General features: G+C 45.4%; 1 protein-coding gene across 1 annotated transcript in view; it reads right to left on the minus strand.

Moving 5' to 3' along the window:
- Positions 1–15,061: 15,061 nt before the first annotated feature.
- ZRANB2 (zinc finger RANBP2-type containing 2) overlaps positions 15,062–20,741 on the minus strand; it is a 232,149-nt gene continuing 226,469 nt past the window's right edge. The window contains exons 8-10 of the mRNA XM_083157754.1: positions 18,274–18,360; positions 17,086–17,247; positions 15,062–16,089 (exon numbers count right to left, since the gene is read on the minus strand). Of these exons, the coding sequence (XP_083013880.1) occupies positions 16,023–16,089; positions 17,086–17,247; positions 18,274–18,360 (316 nt within the window). The 3' untranslated portion in view covers positions 15,062–16,022. The remainder of the gene's footprint in view (positions 16,090–17,085; positions 17,248–18,273; positions 18,361–20,741) is intronic.

Genomic DNA, 20,741 nt, shown 5'->3' on the forward strand with positions numbered 1-20,741 from the left:
ATCTGGAATATCTGTCTATGGGCCTGATTCAGACCATATCACTGATGGGCTATTTAGACACCCAAAAATGGCGACTGATCACTGAATTTAAGGCGGAGTCATGGCCCAAATAAACCAATCAGCTTCTGTCTTTATCTAACACAGGGCCTTATTCTGGTTCACTCTCAGAGGCAAATTCCTTCTCAAATGGACAAAACCATGTGCACTGCAGGTGGGGCAGATGTAACTTGTGCAGAGAGAATTAGATTTGGGTGGGGATTTACTTCAAAGTGAGATCTATATTGCAGTGTAAAAATAAAGCAGTCAGTATTTTCCCTGCACAGAAACAAAATAACACCCACATCTAATTCTCTCTGCACATGTTACATCTGCCCCACCTGCAGTGCACATGGTTTTGTCCATTTGAGAAGGATTTTGCCTCAAAGAGTGAACTAGAATAAGGCCCACAGTCTTTGAAATGGCAGATGCTGATTGGTTGACTTTTGGGCTGATGCTGATTGGGCAACTTCTAAGCTTTACCTCTCTCTACTAAACTTTAGCTCAGATACGTCTCCCCCTTAATATATCTCCCCCTTGATACTTCTCCCCCTTAATACTTCTCCCCCTAGTGTGTCAACTGTTAGTTAGTTATATCATAACATAAATATAGGGCAGACGGTAATGCCTCCGAGTTTTCAATCATCAGTCACGTACAAGTAATGATCCAGCCCTATGTATGTCCTGAGGGGAAGACTCCTGTTCTATATAGAGAGGTAGGATTTACAGCAGGTCATTCCCATCAGATAGAATTACGGGGGACAATGTTATGACCTATGTACCCCACTTGGTTACTTGGCTGAAGTATCTATTCTTTATTGAGTTTCTCTTGTTATGCAGGACCATTGTTATCCCTGGACAGGAGAAATCCGCCGTGGCGCTCAGATGATTGTAATTTATTGTTTGACTGTAAGGTGTCAGAGTGGCCTTGGCACAGCAATACTCCCCACTGTGCGACCCATCATTCTCTCCTCTTCTTATTTGCACAAATTTATTACACCTGGGAAAGTAGCCTTGGATGGCAGCCATGGCCTTGTCAGAGGGAGTGATTTTATGTGCCGCTAATTGGGACTCCTGGTATGTGGGCCTTGTGTACCCGTAACAAGAGGACGTGCCAAAGTACAATCAGAGATACCTTAAATATAAATTTTCTTACCTACATGCTAATTGCCAGGGGTATCTTCTACATTGCCAGGGGTTACATGCTCATTGCCAGTTGTTTCATGCTCATAAGCAGGGGCAACATGCCTGTTGCCAGGGGGTTACATGTTTGTTGCAAGGAGGATACATGCTCATTGCCAGGGGTTATATGCTCATTGCCAGTTGGTTCATGCTCATTAGCAGGGGTAACATGCCTGTTGCCAGGGGGTTACATGATTGTTTCCAGGGGGTTACATGCTCATTGCCAGGGATTCAGTACTTGTTGCCAGGGTTTAAGTGCTCGATGCCAGGGGGTTACATGCTTGTTGCCAGGGGTTAAGTGCTTGTTGCTAGAAGTTAAGTGCTCATTGCCAGGGGTCAAGTGCTCATTGCCAGGGGTTAAGTGATCGTTGCTGGGAGGATAGGTGATCATTCCCAGGAGTTAAGTGCTTGCCATGAGTTACATGCTCATTGCCAGGGGGTTAAGTGATCATTCCCAAAGGTTAGGTGTTCATTGCTAAGGGTTAAGTGCTCGTTGCCAGGGGTTAAGTGCTCATTGCCAGGGGTTAAGTGTTCATTGCTAAGGGTTAAGTGCTTGTTGCCAGGGGTTAAGTGCTCATTGCCAGGGGTTAAGTGCTCATTGCTAAGGGTTAAGTGCTCATTGCCAGGGGTTAAGTGCTCATTGCCAGGGGTTAAGTGCTCATTGCTAGGGTTTAAGTACTTATTGCCAGGGGTCATGTTTTACATAAACATCCATTTGCATACCAATGGGAACCTCCCCCATCTTTCGATGGTCACCGACCATCGGAAGATGATGAAGGCGCACACACAGTTCATACCACTCGTACATATGCACGTAGAATTCCAGGGAATTGGGCGGGCAGCTGACATCTGGTTATGTCAGCTGTCCGCTTCCTGCACGTGTGCCACAAAGGCATTAGCATGGGAACACCCATGAAACGCTGGGAATTCACATATGCTAATGGCCCAGGCAGGCACCCCACACCCCTCTCCACCCCCCCCCCCCCCCTGCTCGAAATGCAGAGAGCATGCACTTGGCGAACAGATTTGCGCCGCGTTCGCGCGCTCCCAGGATATGCACATACGCAAATTTTTACCTGACTCAACCAGAATAAGGGCCAAAGTGTATACATACAGATAATTGCAATGATGTCCCACTATGAAGAAGGCCACAGATCACTACTTACTATTTCCTGTCATTTGCACATTTGCTGCACCGTCTACAATCTCATTAGACAGTGATACAAGCTGAGAAGTGGATACAGACTCCGTCCGCTCCAATCAATGCGTGTAACCTGAGCGCAGAACCGGCTTTTGTTTGCCAAGTCCGTCTCTGTGCCAGGCACAACCTAGACTGCGGCTGAAACCTTCTCACGTCCTTGAGCCCTGTGTAAAATGCATGGGACAGGTAACCAGGAAGGTAAGTACAGAGGCGCACAGACGACTGACACCTAAATACTCTGGGGATCCACATTGGAGGTGATTCTAATCCCCTCGGGACGGGGCAAATTGGCCCTGCTCCGATGGTTGGGGGAATCCATACAGTGCTATATGCGCATGTGTAAGTTCCCTTTGTGAACGCCTTTGGCGACTTGCATAGTCTTCATTACACATCCCCTCGCATGGTAGCGATGGGACTCTGCGGCATAGGGCATGGGAGTTCAGTGGGACAGCGGGACTACGATCCTCGCAGCTTTCCGAGTCAACCAGAATCAGCGCCATTGTGTGGTCACCAGAAGCCAACAATGCGGTGAGGTGGGTACTGATTACTCTGGCCAGAGTCACAGCCAATCCCCCTTACCATGCAGCTATTGCAGGGGTCCCCATATGGGTCATAATCACGCCCTATTCCCAGCTGGAGCATGAGCCAACCAGGCTGTCTGCTCCCCTGACAAAAACTAGTGACATCAAAAAACTCTGAGCTCATGAACTCATATGTGGCAGTGATGTCACTGGCTTCCTGTGAACTGATTTGCTGCATTCTCATTAATATTAGCTCCGCCCACAGAATATTTGCCCCCCAATGTTTAGACTACTGATTGGACCCCCATAACATTGGGCCTTATTCTGATCGGTGCGGCCGGATCCGAATATGCGGCCAGGACCATGCGTGCGAAACCCCGCCTTCCATACGGATCGCCAACTCCGTCCGTACGTGGTAAGAAGCTGGCCGAACGGACCGCACGTGTATTTTTCATGGAATACGCCTCCTCCATCTCAGGGAACCTCCCCCATCATTCGATGGTCGCAGACCATCGAATGCAGGACCGAGTGGTCCACCAGCTCCCGCAACCTCAGACCACACGGACATTTCTCCGTGCAAAAGCAGGGATCTGGGCGGGCAGCTGACATCCGGCGATGTCATATATCCGCCCCCTACACGTGCGTCACGGCCACATTACCATACGTACGCCCCGCGTTTGCATGGGAACGCCCATGAAACGCGGGGCGTATGCATATGGTAATGAGCCCAAATAGCCCTTTACGCCCCTCTCCACCCCCTGTTCGGAGTGTTCACATTTCATGCAGGATTTGGCCGTACGCCCCGCTCGCACATGCGCAAAGACGCCTCTGCACATGCGCAGACACAAAACATCGGCGGCACGAACGCACGCGGATATTACCGCACCAACCAGAATAAGGGCCATTATCCCCTTCTATTAAACCACCCAATGATTTCTGCAGAAAATGACACCTCCAGTGTCACCTCCTTGGTCCCTGCTCCCCCTCCCCCCGGATCATTACACGCAGCAGTCTGTGCCCACCCATTCATTAAGGGACTTCATTGACATAATTTGCTGAATTATTTTATTTGTCACACCGCCACATTTTCTATTGAGCAGAATCTAATATTCATTGCAAGGATACTTTAATATATAGCATCACTTTCTGGTGGGTTAGTACATTCTGCAGATGAGATACAAGGGTATACGGTGTGTTCGTGGAAACACGTTCCTGGACATCTCGCTAAATGAAATGTCAAACTTTCCTAATTAACAGAAAAAGAAGAGTAATTGTCAGAGGCATGAAACATGCAATGAATACGCGTCCCTTCATTATTACCCACGCGATACATGCTACATGACTTTTAGATGAGATACAGCCATAAAAACATGTTACACGTGATTAAAGTAAGCCTGATCTTTGTGACCTGCGTTGTGTCGGCATTTCCACGGAGCACTGGTGCAGCGACAACAAATGAAGGTTAAGTGACACCGCGATATGAGCGGTAATATAATTAAAAGCAACAACATCTCTGACGACCGTATCAATATTTCCCTATAATTACACGATCTCAACTTTGTATTAATTCTATGAATCTAATTCAGAGTTGGGAGCAAAGCAATTAAAAAGGAGCAAATTTGCACCTGGATACACCATAGGGGAAGTGTAATAGGGTGTGAACTCGCATGTTCCCTGCAATCCCAAAACTCACAATAGCAAAACGCGCAAAACCTAAAACATTTACATAAATTGACAAAAACAAAGAAACAGAGCAGCTTCTGTCTGATGCGTTAGGCAGAATAATGCACAGATAAAAAAAAAAAAGAAAGAAAAAAATAGTTCTGGTCTTGGGAAAAATGCATGACAGTGCTGTAACTAGGCATTTGGTTGCTGTGTGCCAGAAAGGGAATTGGTGCTCCCCCCATATTCAAAATATTGACAATTTCAACTGGCCATCGATGGGGTAATAACATTCAATGGATGACCATCGATGTTATTACATAATCGATGGTCACCCTTTTTTCTTTGATTGATTGGTCTGTGGGCCAATCAAAATACAGGGGCGGGGCTTCGCAGGAGTTGGGGAGGGGTGGAGCTATGCTCCGTGTCCCAACACCTTGGGGAAACAGCAAAAACAAAACTATTCGTTTAAGCTGGACATCGATTGTGGCAAACCATCGGGTTCTCCCCCATCGATAAAGCATTGATGATTTCTAATCATCGATGGTCGATGGCCATCCCTACAGTGTGCTGCCTTGAAGCAGAAGACAGCCGTGGGAGAAGTAGACACAGCGCAGTATCCAGGAGACCCTAGCGCAGCAGTAGTTGGATACAGTGCAGGATATAGAGCAGGTTGGATACAGTGTGGGAGGGATACAGTGCAGGGCATAGTGTGGTTTGAATACAGTTTCCACTGGATACAGTGCGGGACATAGTGCGTGTTGGATACAGTGCAGGTTGGATACACTGTACCCAACCTGCACTAGAGTATAGGTCGGACACACCCAGGGAATTTTAAACTGTTTTGCACTGGAACCCCGTCAGACAATAAAAATATTACAGTAAGCTAACACAAACACGTCATCACACGTGTGAACAGCAGACCGCACATGCATGGCAACATTGTGGAGGCACAAAATGCTCCAGGAGGTCTGAAGTAACAGACAATTCAAATGATCGCAACTTGAGAAATCAAAGAAGTGATCAGCCTGACAGTCAGCAACATGGGTCTTCAAACTGCGGCCCTCCAGATGTTGTGAAACTACAAATCCCAGCATGCCTTGCCACAGTTTTGCTATAAGGGAGTGTTAAAACTGTGGCAAGGCATGCTGGGATTTGTAGTTTCACAACATCTGGAGGGCCGCAGTTTGAAGACCCATGGTCAGCAACATGGAGTCGTGACCCCATGCTCAGATGATTGTGACCCACTTATGGTGTCAGGACCCACAGTTTGAGACCCAGCTGGACTAGACAGTCAGAAATCTCCAAGAAGGTTAGCCAAAATCTCCCTGTGTTTCTCCTGCTTAGACACCGGCGCTAAAGCAGTTTCTCCAATCATAGTCAGTGCCGACAAGGCTAGATCTGGCATAGCGAATCGTGGCTCTCCAGCTATTATGAAACTACAAGTCCCAGCATGCCTTGCCACAATTTTGCAATTAGGCATGGGTCTTCAAACTGTGGCCCTCCAGATGTTGTTAAACTACAAATCCCAGCATGCCTTGCCACAGTTTTAACACTCCCTTATAGCAAAACTGTGGCAAGGCATGCTGGGATTTGTAGTTTCACAACATCTGGAGGGCCACAGTTTGAAGACCCATGAATTAGGGAATGCTAAAACTAAGGCAATGCATGCTGGGGTGTGTAATTTGACAACAGCTGGAGAGCCACAGATTGGCCAGGCCTGGACTAGATCATAGACTATCATGGAAGACAAAATTGCTTAGTCAAACTTTGCCATTAGCCAATATATCACCATGGGTACACGGCTTTACTGTGAAATGGGGTGTCGGCAGAGAAGGGTTGCGGTCGGTGTCGTCAGAGCGGAGTGGTAGCAGTGCAGGAGAGCCGCCTGTGTTGGCAGTACAATTGTGGCGGCGGTGTCCTCAGTTTGAGGGAGACAACCATGTCAGCAATGCAGGAGTGCCGGGTGTTGCTTGTGTCGGCAGTGCTGTTGCTGGCAGTCAGCAGCACAGGGGGCAGCGCAGTCCCCAGTGCAAGAGGGGAGGGTGGTGTTATCCTGCTGGTGACGGCTACTGCGCTGAGAGATGCCAGCGCCAAGGAGCAGATTAGTGGCGTCAGCTGGCAACAGGCAGCAGTGGTTGGGCAGATTTTAAAAATTTAATTGAATCAATGGGCTGCTGACAATTGGTTGAGAGCACCACCACCTGTCATGGCTCTCAGCCAATAAGCGGTTTTCTCATTGAAATTGATGGGGAACCGCTGAACTGCAGCTTCACTTGCAGTTCCATCCATGACCAAGGCCGTAACTAGGGGGGGGCTGGGGGGTCACGCGCACCGGGCGCTGGAGGTGGGGGGCGCTGTGAGGTCCGGTGACAGGTGTAGCCGCTGTAGCGCATGTTACTTTGACTCCGTCCATCTCCTACTAGCGCAGCTGCAGGAAGCGCTGATGACTTCGAAAAGACTTGCCGGACGCTGATTGGCTGAATTCAGCCAATCAGCGTCCGGCAAGTCTTTTTGAAGTCATCAGCGCTTCCCGCCGCAGCGCTAGTAGGAGACGGACGGAGTCAAAGTAAGATGCCACTACAGCGGCTACACCATTCGTGCCTCACATGCTGCGGCTTCAACGGAGGAGAGGAGGCTGAGCTAGGAAGCCCGGAGAGCCACACCCAGCTGTCCGCCGCCGCCCCACGTGACCCAGCCCGGCCATTCACAGCAGGACGCACATGGCTGAGTCGGAGGGCGGGTCACTGGTGACAGCAGCAGCATGGGATGAGGAGGAGAAGGGCAGCAGCCGTGGCGGTGAGAGGACTGTGCGGGGAGGGGGGGGTCTCCGGCGCCAGGGACAAGGCGTATTTGGTCCGGTCCCCCCTGTCAGCTGCTAAGCAGCGGGGAATAAACGCTGTGCGCATGCGCACAGCGTCTATTCCCGCAGCCAGGGGGCTGGGGGCATGGCTAGAGGCTCACAGAGCCTCTGGGTCATGCCCCCATAGCGGCAAAATGGGGGCGTGGCCTCACGGGGGAGCCACGATTATAGGCCACGCCCCCCGAAAAATTTCCCGACTGCGAAACTTAAAGTTGGGAGGTATGCTTTCAGAAAGGGGGGGGGCACCAAAAGACTGCCTTGCCCCGGGCGCCGGAAACCCTAGTTTCGGCCCTGCCATGACCAATAACAGAAGTGTATTGTGTATGCTGACATAGGAATCGTTGAGAAGTTACACTCCCATTAGTGACTTCTGACACATTAGGGAGGGTGCAACATCTAGGGGACAGAGATAACACCCGTAGAGCGTAAGATCACCGTCCCTGCACCAGGCAGCAATGAAGATAACACAACTGGCTCTTGTTACGTGCTATTATATCAACTGAGACAGATCTGGTTTAGGCATGGCGTTATGATAACAGAACAAGCATTTCGCACCAGATTACAACACTCCATATATCTGCTGTGGTTTTATTTGGCAAACCCACATTTCTAAGACCTGCAGCCTCTTGTGTAACTAGGTGACTCCTGCGTGATTGTGTGATCCACTGCTGCACATAACGGCACCACCTGCATGAACACTGGTCATCTGCGTAACCGCAGAGTTTTCACACAACCACCACCAGTGAAGGACAGAGTCACTGGATTGGCAAACCCAGAGGGAGGAGTCAAAGGGGACACTGTACCCATGGCCCCACTTTGTCAGGGAGCCCCCCAGCTGGAGCATATCTACAGCCCCAGCTCTCCCTCTTGTGCAACAGCAGAAGACCCAGGCAGCTAAATTGTGAACAGAAGAGTGCTCAGTTCAAGCAGAGACACAGGATTATCAGGTTTCATGAGGGCATCAAACTACTGGGAAGAGTTTAGAAAGTAATAATCCTTACAAAACTAACCACAGAGCAAGACTGCACAGATTTTTTTAAATGGCCGCCAATATATAAGCACTGCCATTTTTTAAATAAAAAAGTGCCCACCTTTAACCCTGTAAACCAGCCCATGATTTAAATTGACATATTGTAGTGTAGTAAAAATCGGGTGTAGGTAAAATCCCATGTAGTCCAAATCCCACCTAGCACACATATACCAGACACCTTTCTGTAATTGTAGTCCTGGCCACACCTCTTCAAGTTAACCACACCCCCTCACAGTACCGGGGCCTGGGAAACCTGTTGTCAGCATTTGGGGTTACCTGGTCTGAGTAAATAAATGGACCCAAATGTATGTACAGGTAAAAGTTTAAAAAAGATAAAATACCAATGAAACCAAAATGTCAAACTCTGCGAGGTGAAACGCGTTGGGTTTGTTGCTTCTATGTTCTTTCATCATTAACGCTGCTAAAACTGCATTGGATTAATGTTATCATCCAAGTCGATATGAGAAAGGCCTTTTAAATAAATATATTGTGAATGCGATACATACAAGTGTCAGGTTTTCAAAAATTGTTGAGTCACTTTGTACAATTACCATTTTGGGGGAATAGTTTATATGCCACAATCACTACTGTTGCCAGGATGTCAAACTACATAAGCAACGTGCCAGGATTTCCAATGTTTAGCATTGGAGCCGGATTTGATCTAACGCATTTTTCACAGATGTACTCTTGTTGCTATTTGTGTACGATTAGTTACATTACTGGCAGAGAACCTATCGCATGGGAAAAAGATTGCTAGATTAATACACTAGGGTTATCATTTCTCCCGAGGGAAGGACATAAAACTCCAGACCGCTGGGGGAGACAGCAGAGGAGTAAATCCCGCAGTCACGACTATCAACGCTTCAGAGATAATTCTAGTTAGCCCCTTCCTGGGAGCCTACATCCAATTCCCACTTGCTGTAAACTTTACGTCTCCAGGCTGCATGCGGTGTCTGCAAGTGCTGTGTGAGATCTCTTTCTTATAATTAAACCTCAGTATAATAAAAACCTTACTGGGTCTATTGCTTTTGCTTTGAAGTTTGAAAGAACATAAAAAGTGAGACGATTGTGCAGTCTCTTGCAGAGTAAGCGGAACGTACCTTAGCGTTAATGAACTACCTGTGCATCTCATAGTCAGAGCAGCCCATGCTGTGGCTGGTATGGAAGATGTTTCACTGGTCGCGGATATAACAAGGGTTGATCACAGTTGTGCGAATTTTCAATCTGTTTAATTATCGGCTGACTGCCTATGTATACGGATCATATTGTGCACGTTTAAGCCAAAATAGCGACAAGGATCTAATCGCAATCACTTTGGAAATTTGTCTGACAGGAAACCGGCGACTGCAGGTGGTAACCGGACCTCTTGTGGGCACGCCCAGGTGTTTTAAGGGAGGGTCTGTGACTTCAGCGTCGGTCTTCGATCAGCCTCATTCAATCACATAGTTGTGGAAGGGTCAGAATTACTAACATTACTCACTGCGCTGCTGCAGTACTGTCCTGGCAGGCAAGAAAAAAGGATATAAAATATCCAAAAAAGGCGCTGGTGTATGAGTCTGTTTGGCTAATGGAGCAGCAGTCTAAAAAAGGGGGAGTCAGCCCCAATACAATGGTAAAAAAGAAAGGGAAGTGGTCGACTGCGCTAGGTACATGTAAATTGTTAACTATACACAATGAATGAAAAAAGGTCAGGTGTATGATGAAAAAAGTTATACAATTTATTAAAATTTATCACATGTAAAATATGCCAAACAATTAAGGTCAGGTGTGTATGATTAGATTCATTGTACAGGGTATTTAAACCCTACCAGTCTCCCACTTAAGTCATCTTGAAAAAGCTGCCAAGAGCAGCGAAACGCGTAGGTGCAGCATCAGTGACCTGATACCACTTCAGCAATCGACACCCACGGTCTGTGTCAACCTTTTCTGGATCCAGCACCTGCATTAGGAGAATTCCACTCCCAGCAGAACTGTCCATCTCAATACCACCACTTTGCACCAACAGTGGATGTAACATCTTGGTTCCCTGGACTTCTATCCGCGGCTCTACAACATCTGGAGGTACGCCACCCCCTTAATAAAGCCCGGTTTGAATGCAGAGGTTCCACCATTTCCCACAAATACCGGTGTCTCCCTATCCATCTGGTAAAATTATCAATTCTGCGGTCTACAAACAAAGTGAATTGGCCCCTCACTTTGCCATATCACCATAAGAAATTGCCAGGTGTGAATCCATCCATCCAATTTTCCAAACGGATTATAAATCACCAAATCCACCAACTGGATTGGACTCTTATGACCGACCGAAGGGTGAATATAATTATCAGTGTCACTTTTTACCTTTATTTTATTTATTGTCTTATTACATGTGATAAATTTTAATAAATTGTATAACCTTTTTCATCATACACCTGACCTTTTTACATTCATTGTGTATAGTTAACAATTTACATGTACCTAGCGCAGTCGACCACTTCCCTTTCTTTTTTACTGTCCTGGCAGGACCCAAGTCGCAAGGTCTCTGGGCAGAGATTTGCTGGTGTAGCGGTGACTACAGCTACACAGGATTCCCAGCAGCCTTCCCACCAGCTCCAGTCACTGGATGCCACTATGTTAGACGTGGTCAGGTGACCACTTATCCACCAATGGAAATTGTGTTTAAGCACAACTGATTGCATTCACCAATCACAGCCCAGGCTGGGGTATAAATAGAAGGAACAATGGGTGGGCTTGAGCGCTGCCCCTGTGTGTGTCTGTCTATTGCAATAAATGTGAATGTGACAGTTTTGTGAATAAAATCTGTTTATTTATAAATGAAAATCACAGTATAAGCTATACGGTAACTCTGTTTGGGGTGTGGGGGCAAAGTCTTGGTGCACAATGAGACAACAGAGCCCCTCAGGGGATTGGGGAATCAACGGACCCCTTTCTACCATAAACCAATTAGCTTATGTCTTTTAATAATGTTTATGCAGCTGTGCTGCTGGTGAGCATCGGTACTGCAACGCCCGGGACGCCGCACACTACTTACACCCATCATTGACTATCCTCACAGGTACCACCCAGAGACTTGAGCATTACAGTACCGATGCTCACCAGCAGCACAGCTGCATAAACATTATTAAAAGACATAAGCTAATTGGTTTATGGTAGAAAGGGGTCCGTTGATTCCCCAATCCCCTGAGGGGCTCTGTTGTCTCATTGTGCACCAAGACTTTGCCCCCACACCCCAAACAGAGTTACCGTATAGCTTATACTGTGATTTTCATTTATAAATAAACAGATTTTATTCACAAAACTGTCACATTCACATTTATTGCAATAGACAGACACACACAGGGGCAGCACTCAAGCCCACCCATTGTTCCTTGTATTACTCACCACACAGGGGGTAGGGATACCCCTGTGGCTGAGCAGCGCCCCAAAACATTTTCAAGGTGAGCGCAGTACACCCCAGCCGTGTTGTGGGGTATAACTAGGGCTACATCGCACTTCTTGTTTGTCAGTCTCATTGCACTTCAGCCATGTTACTAGGGTCCTGTCTGATGGAAACCAGATTCCCAGGAAACCTTGGAAGGTTAATAGTTTCTTGTTCCTGTCTATAGCTGGTTCAGAGCAGTTTAGGAGTAATACTGGTTCCAGCCCGGTTCCTCTCAATAACTAGTCGAGCCTGACTCGAGAAAGGTCCAGCCTGGCTTGAGAGCAATACCTATCCCAGCCTGGTTCATGTATATTAACAATTCAGCCCGGGAATACTATTAATAGCTCAGTTGCTGCCTACCATAAGGTCAATACTCCATTCCATTCTAGTAGCTATGATTATTATAACCTATGAAGAAGCGCTATATCCAGACACCTCAGTTCGAGCCTACTTAGGGAGCAGGCTTCTGGACCCCCCTAATTACCCAAACCATGACACCCACTTTGATATTGGTATGTGATTCGCCCGCTCAATCCCAGTAACCACATGAGATATAGAGTTTATCATTATGGAAACTTAATCATTGGAAATTTACCATGTAGAGACAAAAAATGGAAATTGCAAAATACATTAAAAAAAACTATTTAATGGCCAGCCTTGTTCCAATAATATAATCCAAACCGAAATGGTACTTCTATATAGACATCTGTCCAAGAACCAAGAGTATTGACTCCGTCCTGCAAAGAGAATCTGATCTTCCAGTACGAATATTTTGCAGTCAAACAGAAGTTATGGACAACAGACCAAGCCGATTATTTATACTCCACCAAGCTTTACAGTCAGGACTACCAGATGGTGATTTCTCCAGAGAACACGCATCTAAAGCATCGCCTCAGAGTGCAGTCATTCTGCTTTACATCACGCTTGTGTGGCTGCCTTGCCGTGGAAACCGCGCACATGCTTCTTGCGGCATTTATGTTAGTACCAGGTCAAAGGTTACCAGTAAGCGTTGCAAACCAGAACAGATCATATTTACATGTTGTACGCCACCGCTGCTGCTGGAAACCACAATCCACCAACCTGATTGGAAACACTAAGCATGTAACAATAAAAAAGTCCAGATTCCACAATCTGTCTGGAATTTTAGACCTGTTTAATATCGAATTATCAGCACATTAACTTAATGTGTCCTAGTCGCATACAGAATAAATCTATTTTTTTTTTTTTGCAGAAAAAGATCCAACGCTAGAAGCCATTCACATAACCGGACGTGCCATCAGGGGCAGTTCTGAATGACTGCAACAAAGATATACGAAGACATCTGGACAGATGCTGTTACACACCCGGCTAATACAGCCAACAGTAACTAGAGGATGCACAATATTTTATACACTCGTCCGTCAGATTCCCCAAGTAAAATGTGCTCTGGCATTCCGCCGCAATGACCATTTCCATCTCAGAAATAGGCAGTGTGCAGACTTCCAGCTGCTGCTAATCGACACATTCAAGCAGCTTTGCTGCTGGGAGATGTGGCAAGGTATGCTGGGAGTAATTCCATGACAGCTGGAGTGACAGACATCACCGTTTCCATTTTAACCCCATCAATGGTGCATTTCCCATCAACATAATTATGTGTATGTAATCTGGAGGATAACTTATGCCAGCATTTCCCAAATCCAGTTCTCAGGGAAACCTAACAAAGCACATTTTACAGGCTGCGCAAGACTCACAAAATCACATACGGATCTCTTACTTGGGGCCCGTCCGTAATAAACAGGCCTGTGCTGCAGCAAGGAGATATGGAAGACACAGTCAGGGCTCCTGCGGACTGGAGATAGGAGAACATGCGGCAAGCAATAGGCTGTGGAACAGGACAGCCATACTAGCTACAGGGTTCGTATAATGACAACTGATGCAGGTGTAAGATCATGTCCAACCTACTGTACATTATAAAAGGTCACCAAGGCGTTTAGTTACCGTATTAACCAATAGGAGATTGCACTGATTGTTCTCATCCTAAACACAACATGGGGCCCAATTCAGTCCTGCTCGCTCAGCTGCGTATATTTGGTGCGAGCAGGGAAGCGCCGCCCCCGAACACCAGCCAGATCCCTTCGGTACGCTGCGTGTGGATGTGTACACTTACACATCCGCTTGCACAGAGGAAAAATCATTTGAGGATTTTAAGATGGACGGACTTCTGCGAATTGGAGGCGGGCGCTGATGTCATCCACTCACCCCGAGCAGGCAGGGGCACCTCTGTATTCGCTGGTGTCCGCCCAGCTTTCCTATGGCCACACCCATGAAACACCAGGTGCCAACCCACAACACCTCCTGCCTATCAGCGAGTGCCTGGCAAATTTTCCAAAAGCGCTCGCTTTGAGGGTTATCGCCTATGAGCAGACCCCACCATCAGGGACTAATTCGGACCTGCGCGAACAAGTCTGAATTGGCACCATGGACCCATAATGACTACAAATGAGACACGCACAATTACCAGAATAACTACAGGACACATTGATCACTGTAGTAAGATCAGAATCCGAATGATCGGTACAATGACAGCGATGATCGACACATGAAAAAGTCAACATAGGTTTTTCGTTTATTTATATTTGTCTAGTTTATATTTTACAATTCATATGGACTCAGACAGGGAAGTGTAATGTGGCCTGAAGCACAATGAGCCGTACACAAATTAGGGATCCACGTGATCAGGCGTCAGCATGGACACCCAAAAACTCATGTTGACTTCTTCATGTATAGACCCTGCGCTTCATACTCTTGAGACAATAAATTCGACACAAATTTCATTATACAGCGATGCCCTTATTCTGGTTCACTCGCAAAGGCAAAGTCCTTCTCAAATGGACTAAACCATATGCACTGCAGGTGGGGCAGATGTAGCTTGTGCAGAGAGAATTAGATTTGTGTGAGTTATTTTGTTTCTGTGCAGGGTAAATACTGACTGCTTTATTTCAACACTGCAATATAGATCTCACTTTGAAGAAAAACCCCACCTGCAGTGCACATGGTTTTGTCCTTTTTAGAAGGAATTTCCTTTTTTTCGAGTGAACCAGAATAAGAGCCTGTGTTTCCATCGCCTTGGAGAATGTTCCACAAAGAATGAACAAGGAACGTGACGCTTGAGTCAGAATTCTTTTTATTTCACACTGCTACAGATAATCATCCTAAATGAAGCTACACTTTAGCCAAATCTGTCAAAAAAAAAAAAAATCATAAATTTGAGAGTTCGCTTAATTGTGCCATTTCCTAAATAATTGGTTAACTCATCCTTTGAATACAGAAGATGGATGAACTACTGATTAGCTGGGACATCCGGGAAGATGTGCTGCACATACTTAGCGATAGGCACAAATACAGTAACTGAGCGACAGTTTACATTCGAGAGAAGGTGGAACACAAAGAAATACAACTGTCCGCAGGATAAAGCAACAAGTAGACTGACCCACTAAAACAGGGGCGGGAGCAGAGAGGTTGTGTCGGATAAGGGAATCGGATGTTCTGTTTCACAATGTCAGGGTTAAGCCGGGTCCTAAATTGACCAAGCTCTGTTATTTTAGAGATCCGCTGAGATTGTATAATACCAATACCTAATACTTACCTTGTAACACCATCAAAATATAGAAGTGTCTCTTGTAAAAGCAGTAGACTTCCTTGTATTAATGTTTCGATCAAATACCGGTCTGCATTTTAAGCCATAATGCTTGTGAAATAGATACAGATAAAACATGGACATTTCATGCTGTAACGCTCTACATACATGTAAAACATGTATATACCACACAAAAATAAGTGTCTGAGGACAAAGTTACAATAAAGGTTTAAAACAAAAAGTCTAAGCCACGTTATTGCCATGTAAAATGGTCCTAAGCCGCAGTGCGACGGAGGAACGGAGCGCTGGACTTATGGCTTAAAATGCTACTTTTGGATTGAGATTTCGGTTGCTGTAGTGGAAGCACAAAGGTCTTGCACCTTAACTACGGCAGATGGTGTAAGTACGGCATGGGAGGGATTCCCCTTTACTCCGTTGTTGGGTTTATAGCCTCCTCATACGTTCTACACTGGATATTAGGATTAAATATCTATTTCTTTTTGAAACTTGACGACCGAGAGCCAGAATGAGAGGACCCAGAGGGAGACAGTCTGCGTCTGGAAAACAGAAATTGAACAGTAGTTTTCTTGTTAATCACTGGACAGTCACTCAGTTACCAAACAAAGTGTAGGCAGCGTCTACAGAAATCTATATACACACACAAATGGGACATTACAGTGCGATGTGTTGTAGTGTGCTGGGAACCCAAAATCCTAATAAAGGACTTAAGTAGCTCTCAATTTGCAGCAATTAGTTCTGAGTGGTTACAACAGGCAGCATAGGGTATAGATGTGCCCTTAGCCACTGCAGCTTCCGTTGTGCCAAACAGAGAGTTTTGTCATGAGCGACTGGGCCAACGCTTTTCACGCTCAAAATGTGCATCTTATTCGATTAAACTAAACAGAGCAACGAAATACTAGATTGCTAGCTTGTACTACTAAAATGGGTATGCAACATTTGCACATGTGTGATCGCCAAGTCCGGCTGTGTGACTATGTACGGGTGTAAACACCAATGCCTGTGCGGTAAAAACGTTACAGCTCTGCATCTCTAGAACACAGGAGTTTCTTCTTTGCCGATCCTGCGATGTGTATATGATGCAAACTCTAAAAGCTACAGTGCGCTACTCCTCTCAGAGAAGCTCACCCTCACTGTATAGATGCTAGGTGTATAAGAACACTGCATTCCCATGATCAGTCACAAAATAAGTCTCCTCACTGTATCTCGGGGAGAGCTGCACTTTACTGCCGCAGTAATGGTAACTAGGAAGTGTGGTGTATGATGCAATAATAACATACAACAGACCTGGGCACCACGCTGGTTATTATGTATTTGTAGATGTCTAGTGAGGCTCAGCCAGACAATAGGCATTATATGGGTAAGGTTACTACTCACTAAAGTATCAGTATTATATGAAAACGCATAGTATACTAACATCAGTTCTAAAAATACAATGAATACATTGTTTTACTCAGAGGAGATTATAGGTTATCAAAATCATTTTTATTAAGAAACGTCCCCTCCCCCATTTCTAATTCTACAGTAACCCAAACCTTTCGGTTGACCGTGATCTTGTCCTCTTTTTTTTGCGGTCAGCGGACGAAGATCGGGAGCGACTCCTTTTCTTCCCCCTCTCAGAGGATGACGAGGACCGAGAACTTGCGGAAGATCTTTTTTTCGGGGAAGCAGACCCCCGTTGGGACCTGGAGCTGGATCTTTAGCGATTGAAAATGAAGAGGATTTAATGCAGGATCAAAAATCAGCTTAAGTTGAACGCAACATTTTCAAAGTCTATGTGTCTACGGATAACCAAAAAACATACAGTAACACTGCTAAATAATAACCATTAAATACAGTAGGAAGGCGGTGCTGTCATCAGTATCTACCTTACCCCTGTACTGGGATTTAACAGAGACGTCACATTGCAGTGTCAAGTCAGTTAAATGTACAGTATGTATTGTAGAACATAACTTACCCTTTCTCCATCTGTTTCTTCCATTGCATGGCAATTGGTCTAGCTTGTACTTTTACATCTGAGCTAATTTGTGAGCTAGCTTTTACACTACATGAAACAAACCTCACCCTGACATATAGGAGTGCTGATATCGGAAAATTGGTCTTTTTCCGCTGACTTTTGGTCAAATATACATTCAAACTATTCAATGCAAGTGCTGATTTTTCAACTGCTGTAAAAACCGGTATAGTCAGAAAACATGTGGATCAGCTAATTACTCGCAGAGTCACCTATTCTAGTAAAACATCTACCCGAAAAATCAGGACAACTTTAAATACCCCATTTAATAATGTAAAAATACTTCAGAGCTTTAGTAAAGCAAAGGTTAGCAAATCCACTCTAATTTGGGAAGGATTCGATCGCCTTTCAGCCCATCACAGCTTTCCATAAAACTTTACATTATTTATAAAATAATAGCCAAAACACTCAGGCAGAGGCACCTGCCATTAGTAGAGGCCAAGTTACGGTGCAATCCATACGACCTACAATTGTAATACTCTGCTTCCAGACTGAATACATTTTGGGGAACCTGTAAACGCCTTGTACTATACGGTGTGGTGGGAAGGGAGATGCCAGGTCGGTCACCTGCTACTTGCGTCAGGGATTAAATTACAAATGGCCCGAGTGAGCAATGTACATCACAGAGAGACAGAGGAGACAACGCGTAACAAGGTCCTGAACCAGGTCTCTCTCTCTCCACGAGACAGAGCATGGTACCGCTATTCACCTTGATTTTGAACCCCGAGTTGGAGAGCGTTCTCTTGAACTGGAGGGAGATCTTGATCTGGAACTGGAAGAACTTCTCGAGTGGGACCTGAAACAACACGGTGCATATTTTTCCAGCTCCAGCCATGAATGCAGACATTTGTAATGCTTTCGATGACTTTATACCAGTATATGATGTCAAATGAATGCAACAGAATAAATATATAACATAAGCTTAAGGGCCACAATAGTGGCCAAACCAATTTACTTTTTAACAATTACATCTACCTAAAACATACTGTCCTGTTCTATATTTACAAATCTAGTGGGGAAAAAAACTGTTCTCTGTACATATTAATGACATTAACGTCCATTACAGATCATTAATTACAATATTGGGATTTAAGCAGCAATACTGTTGAATTATAATGTACTATTGATACCATGCAACAATATAAAAAGGAGAACACTGAACACGTGATGATCGGCCGTTACAGCAACGCAACGCAAACTGGCGTCAGGTGCGGACCTAGAACTCCAGTTGGTCTGTGTGTTGGGTAATATGTTCCGTAAATACTTTCTCCAGGAACGGGTCATTGGGTCGGCCATATTAAGATGAGGTTAAGTCACCTGGTTGACATGGCTAAAGTCGACAGTGTTGGAAGTTCAGCACAAGCATTATGTTGACGGCCAAAAGGTCGACACCAGTTTCACATATTTGTCCCAAATGTCGACAAGAAAAAAAAAAAAAATGTGAAAAACGCACGCCGACCTCTTGACTGTCAACATTCCCATTGTTGACGTAATGCTTGTGTCAACCTTAGCCATGTCGACCTAATGACCGTATTCCCTTTCTACTCAAGTTTAATACGTGTGAGCCATGCATTGCTGAATTAGGTAACTTTGTAAAAAAAAAAAAAGCCACACCAGGTCTGAACAGTAAAACAGAGACCATGTATTATATACACGGGGGAGAGACCATGTATTATATACACGGGGGAGAGACCATGTATTATATACACGGGGGAGAGACCATGTATTATATACACGGGGGAGAGACCATGTATTATATACACGGGGGAGAGACCATGTATTATATACACGGGGGAGAGACCATGTATTATATACACGGGGGAGAGACCATGTATTATATACACGGGGGAGAGACCATGTATTATATACACGTGGGAGAGACCATGTATTATATACACGTGGGAGAGACCCTTATTATATACACGGGGGAGAGACCATGTATTATATACACGTGGGAGAGACCATGTATTATATACACGGGGGAGAGACCATGTATTATAAATGCCTATCCATTTACAGGGCTCTTAATGGTGTCTCTAGAACATTCAGGCACAGCGGCCTAGGGCGCAATAAGTCATGTGTGTAAAGCTGGCCATACATCAGAAAGATCGATCTTAAGATCGATTGCGCTCATGATTGTGTACAATTTCCCTTGAAATCCCGGCAGTCCTTGGTGGTTTTTGGACACACAATCCATCATACAATCAGTCATACAATCCATCTGCTGCATGATTGTATTATTGTGTACACAAGATGTGCACACAATCTGCATACAATCCATCTTACAATCAGTCATACAATCCATCTTTGTGTACACAAGATGTGCACACAATCTGCATACAATCCATCTTACAATCAATTGAGATTGTATGATTGGGTACAATATCTTTCTGATGTATGGCCACCTTAAGTAAAGCAAAAAAGCAGGTAACTGTCTACAACAAATCACACTGCAATGCCAGGGAAGCACAGGATTTTATTCTGTGCAGGATAAATACCGATTCCCTAGCATGCAGCCCACAGATGTTATATAGGGTACACAGCAGAACGATTTGGCCTCAATTTGGGGGAATTGATCAACCGATTGTAGGTAAATTGGGCATGTTTTGGCAGTTTAGATCAGATGCGCGTCCCCGCTGGTCATTTTACAGATCGTGCGACCATCGCACGACCCGGATCGTTCTGGTATGTACTTAGCATTAGACAGCTTTCCATTTACAATACAATCAGACTTCAATTTGAAGACACCTCCCAAATCTAATCTCTGCACATGTTAAGGTGTGTACACTGCGATTCCGTCTCATAGCCGCTTTGGGCTAACTTCACTTACTGTAACAGTCAGAATTTTCTTTCCTGCGCAGTCTCCCTCCCTACTGGCGATACCGACCTTGCGGGGCTGCGCAGCAGTATCGCATGCAGGGTTAATACTGTGCAATTTTGGCCAACTCACTATACGATTTTCTAGCTAGTCAAAATCGTAAGCCGAAATCACACCGTGCACACTGCTTTACATACCAAAACCAGAAGACAAATGGGGTTATTCAACTAAGTGCCATTTTTTTGGGCTTGCCCAAACTGCACTAATTTGCCACCAAAATAATAGCAGGCTGTGTACTTTCACCCATGCCTTTTGACTCTTGAGGGCGAATAAGCATGGGTGAAAATGTACCCAAAAAT

Source organism: Crinia signifera, chromosome 8 (assembly GCF_055691185.1).
Source record: "Crinia signifera chromosome 8, ASM5569118v1, whole genome shotgun sequence".
NCBI lineage: Eukaryota > Metazoa > Chordata > Amphibia > Anura > Myobatrachidae > Crinia > Crinia signifera.